Source organism: Tachysurus vachellii, chromosome 15 (genome assembly GCF_030014155.1).
Source record: "Tachysurus vachellii isolate PV-2020 chromosome 15, HZAU_Pvac_v1, whole genome shotgun sequence".
In the NCBI taxonomy this organism is placed as follows: domain Eukaryota; kingdom Metazoa; phylum Chordata; class Actinopteri; order Siluriformes; family Bagridae; genus Tachysurus; species Tachysurus vachellii.
In genome coordinates, this window is record NC_083474.1 from 593,064 (window position 1) to 598,063 (window position 5,000).

Sequence of the window (5,000 nt, forward strand, 5' to 3'; positions counted from 1 at the left end):
AGGTCCAGCCAATGAGCAGCGACGGCATGAATCACTAGCCAATGCGAGCGCACGCCAGTGGATAAAACTAACCAATCACAAATTGGAGAGGCGGAGCTTTCTCAATACAGGTGAGCTAAAAATAAAATAAAATAATAATAAATATGCTCCGGAACAACATTGTGATTTCCGGTTTCTTCTGGAAATGCGGTTTTTTTTGTTAATGTTGTAATAAAAGGTACAAACATTATGTTTAATGAACAAAAGATAAAAAAAAACAACACGTTTAACTCCTTTATCTGGAGCTCCACACGTGTTAAAGCACAGGGGACAGATTATAAACTCTAACTTTAGACCTTCTGCAGGAATAAAGTCTATAATAAACAGTTAATATTCAGTTTCACCTCAAAACCTCCATCATTCATGTGGGACTTTATATAAACATCTGGGGTTTAGTCTTTAATTAATAACGCAAAGTATCTCTCTATCTATCTCTCCATCTATCTCTCCATCTCTCATCTATCTCTCCATCTATCCCTCCATCTCTCCATCTATCCCTCCATTTATCCTACTATCTCTCTCTCCATCTCTCCATCTGTCTCTCCATCTATCTCTCCATCTCTCCATCCATCTCTCATCTATCCCTCTATCTCTCCATCTATCTCTCCATCTATCCATCCATCTCTCCATCTATCCCTCCATCTGTCTCTCCATCTATCCCTCTATCTCTCTCTCCATCCATCTCTCTATCTATCTCTCCATCTATCTCTCCATCTCTCCATCCACCGCTCCATCTATTTCTCCATTTCTCTATCTATCTCTCCATCTATCCACCTCATGTCCATCACAAATTCACCTACTGACACCTTTTTGGGAGGTGAGAAGCTTTTTATCAAGTGAAGAAGCTATTAATGTCACCCATATATAGCTGACACAGTACAGAGGAAATCAGAGGACCTGAAGGAAACCCAGCCACAGGGAAGAACATGTGTAACTAACCTAACTAACCCTAACCTCGACTGATCATCTTCACATCACAACCTGCAAAGAGATTCCTGCACTTTAATCCACAGATTACAAACATAAATAACTGATTTTTGTTTATCACTCATTCATCTTCTACCGCTTATCTGAACTACCTCGGGTCACGGGGAGCCTGTGCCTATCTCAGGCGTCATCGGGCATCAAGGCAGGATACACCCTGGACGGAGTGCCAACCCATCGCAGGGCACACACACACACACACACACACACACTCTCATTCACTCACACAATCACACACTACGGACAATTTTCCAGAGATGCCAATCAACCTACCATGCATGTCTTTGGACCAGGGGAGGAAACTGGAGTACCCGGAGGAAACCCCCGAGGCACGGGGAGAACATGCAAACTCCACACACACAAGGCGGAGCCTGGAGGTGTGAGGCGAACATGCTAACCACTAAATAAATAAATATATTTACACGTAAAAACGAATGTCAGGTAGCTAAAATCTAGACTCATGCAGTTAAGAAGAAATGGTGCTATAAAAAGGAGGCTATGCTTCTGTGTGTATATCTATAAAGTGAGAAACACTGAAGTGAGCTCACTAAAGCAGTTAAAATACACACACACACAAACACACGTTACATGCAGTTCATCACCATCTACAAAGAGGACTATAGTGAGTTCTGGTGTAACTAAGAGACATCCAGCTGTCTGTCACAGTTTGCACAAGTGTGTGTGTGTGTTTAAACGTCCTCCACCTCTGAGCTTGGCATCCTGTATTTCTAAGACAGGAAATGTGATGTCTGCTGCATTCTCTCCATGCGTTAGCTTTCTCAGGTCCTGTGACTCAGCAGTTTTAGGGGATTAATAGACTGTGTATTGAACAGAATATGGATTAAAGCAAACAGAGGTTTGCAAATGTTTTGTATCCACAAACCCCTTTAGTACACAGGTGTTAATGAATATTATTTAAAGGTGTGTATTAATAAAAATGTCTGATCTGGAACCTTCCAGTGAAGACATTAAAGTTGTTATTAAACCAACCACATTTAGAGCCGATCCTGACCTCCTAAGTGGCCCTCCTACCTGACGCATGAGCCATGTAAACCATTTGCGTAATTTGCGTAGTGAGCGTATAGGGCCAATCGGCTCTGACCACATTATTATAATAATATAATAACCAGCTAATATTATAAGAACTCGGTAATAAAGCTAATTAATTACTGATTAGTACTAGCTTGTGATTTCACCTGTGATTCAGAATAGTGAACTTTTGAACCAGTGAATTAAGAGAACAGGAAAAAAGTACAGACTTTGATTTTTTTTTTCCTAGCAAGAAATCACAATGATGGAGGAAGAAGAAGAAACATCTGCCTTGTGCAGCAAACATTTTTTAATAGAAAACTGAACTAAAAGTTAAAGGAGATACAGAATTAATCACATTTTTGGCACATATTTTTTTTTTTGTCTAGTCCATTATTTATATTCTGTATCTGTTTATTTACAGTATTATCCACAGTATAATCCCTCCTCCTCAGGAGACGGGCGTGGTCCCTCTGGGGAGACGGGCGTGGTGCCTCTGGGGAGACGGGCGTGGTGCCTCTGGGGAGACGGGCGTGGTGCCTCTGGGGAGACGGTACAGCTGAAATGGGTTTATTATTATCCACTTGCTGTAATGGAGACATTAGAAATGGATTGATTTTGACTCCATGTCACTGTCCTCTGCTCAAGGACAAGCCACAGACAGAAGAGTTACTGGGGTTGCCAGATTGAGCTAGTTTAAAAAGATGGCCACCAAGATCTAATAGATTCCCACAAATAAAAGCAAGGTGTAAGTGTGTGTCCAATGTACAAAACTATTTTTACCATGAGATAAAATACTGCACAGATTTAGAGAGGAAGGAGGGATTACAGACGTGTCTGCAAGTCAGAAATGAGATGACCATCACAGTCACCTTCATTCCCATGCAAAAGCTGGAAGAAAAAAAAATCTTGTAATCCTTCTCTCTCTTTTCTCTCTCACTCACAGCTGAACAAAAGGTAGCTCAATGCCAAACACAGGCTACTGTAAGATGAAGTAGATGCTAGTGTATAGAAAAAAAGCAGGTGACATCATGTTAATGTTTTCCTGCACAAACATAAAGCTCTGTGGTCACAAGTCTAATGGCACGGCAGCTTTGCCTGAGTTTATATGTACCGTTTTACAGTAGTAGGAGCTTCCAGTGTAAAAGTGTCGTATCCTTCAATATCAGCATCTGAGTTTGTAAAGCTGGATGAAAGAAACTCAGAATAAAGTGAAAGGTCAGACTGCTGTTAGATGTACATACAGTCCTAGTACACTGTAAAAAAAACCTGAGCTTCTGGCCAACATCATCGTGCAACCTATCGATGTGCAACCTTAGTGTTGGGAACGCAGACGTGTTTATTCATTAATGAACGGACAGAAACCACAAACACACACACGGTTATGCAGATTCAGGTCAACAAAAACAAATCCGTGTGTGTGTGTGAAAGCTGAACTGATCAAACTCGCCTGGAGCCGCGAGAGCACGTCTCCAGGTGGGATCTCCAACAGAGCACAAAGAAATACACCATGGGTTTTTTTTTTTACTTAAAATTCTTTTTAATATATTTATATATTTATATATGCATGTGTATACACATACACGTGCACACACACACACACACACACACACACGCACGCACCAACACACACTTACATACATTAACTTAAATTCATGTAATATTTGACTTAAGTGGTGTGTTTCAGAGTCTCTGTATAGAACCTGTCCAGGTGAGAGTCTGGGAGTGACGTCAGTCTGACTCCTTACAGCCGGGAGGAAGATGATGATGATGATGATCAAAAACAAACTGGAAATTGCAGAGATGCTCCTCTTTGTTCTCTCTCTCTAGGTGAACAGGCAGTAAGCAGGTAAGCTCTGCTATCTTTGATGAACAGTGTTTTTTGTGCATGTGGTTGTGAACAGTTAAGATATAAATACTGATATGCACATGAGCTAAATTTCTGCCCCTTCTGAGAAAATAGATATGTACAGGACTGCAGCATTAAAATGCACAGGACACTTGAAATAACTTAGCTCAAACGGACAAGGATTTCCAGGCCGGAAATTTCACAGATTTTCAGCAAAAGGAAAGAAGGAATGGAGCTCCTTCCTGTAGGCACCTCAACACCTTGTTTTGTTCCTGTTGTTACAGATGGATCGTCAGGTCACACCTTAACGTTAGGTGTAATAATGTAATTTGTACTAACGTGATAAAAAAGTCTTTAGAAACGTGTCTTTAAAGCTACTCGGAACAACAAAACAGTGCAAGAGGTGCGAGCGAGAGTCTGCCGCCGCCACCCGGTGGTGTTGGGAGTGCGGTGCTATAAGAAAGGGTTTGTAGAGGAGCTTCCTGCTGGATACTGTGACACCGGCGCTCCAGCCTGAAGACACACACACACACACAACATACATTAACTGGGAGAATTCAGGAGAACACCACACACACACACACACACACACACACACACAGCTACAGTAAAACGTAGGAATGAATGTAAGAATATATACAAAAAATACATCAATACACACCAAAAATGGGTTATTAGTGACTCCTGGTGCTGCCATGTTCTGTCCAAACTGAGCTACAGCAGCTTTGCCCTGACCAAATGCAGCAAAACCTCCACCTGTACTACCCACACACACACACACACACACACATACACAGATACACACACACAGACACACATACACAGATACACAGACACACATACACAGATACACACACAGATATACACAGATACGCACACCCACACACAGATACGCACACCCACACACAGATACGCACACCCACACACAGATACGCACACCCACACACAGATACGCACACCCACACACAGATACGCACACAGTGTGAGAGAATGTTTCAATGCTGCTATTACACTAGTAAGTTATAAACAGAGTTGATCAGATTCTCTCTCAGTACCGTTAGGTTGTTGAGTGTAGGCCTGCGGCTGAGGGAAGCCCTGA

General features: G+C 41.9%; 1 protein-coding gene across 5 annotated transcripts in view; it reads right to left on the reverse strand.

Moving 5' to 3' along the window:
* Positions 1-4,183: 4,183 nt before the first annotated feature.
* The window catches only part of agfg1a (ArfGAP with FG repeats 1a), a 22,030-nt gene continuing 21,213 nt past the window's right edge, over positions 4,184-5,000 (reverse strand). For all 5 annotated transcript variants that reach the window (XM_060887724.1, XM_060887723.1, XM_060887727.1 and 2 more), the window contains 3 exons: positions 4,957-5,000; positions 4,563-4,657; positions 4,184-4,414 (listed from right to left, as the gene is read on the reverse strand). The exon at positions 4,957-5,000 is cut by the window's right edge and continues 106 nt beyond it. In XM_060887724.1, the coding sequence (XP_060743707.1) occupies positions 4,355-4,414; positions 4,563-4,657; positions 4,957-5,000 (199 nt within the window). In that variant the 3' untranslated portion in view covers positions 4,184-4,354. The remainder of the gene's footprint in view (positions 4,415-4,562; positions 4,658-4,956) is intronic.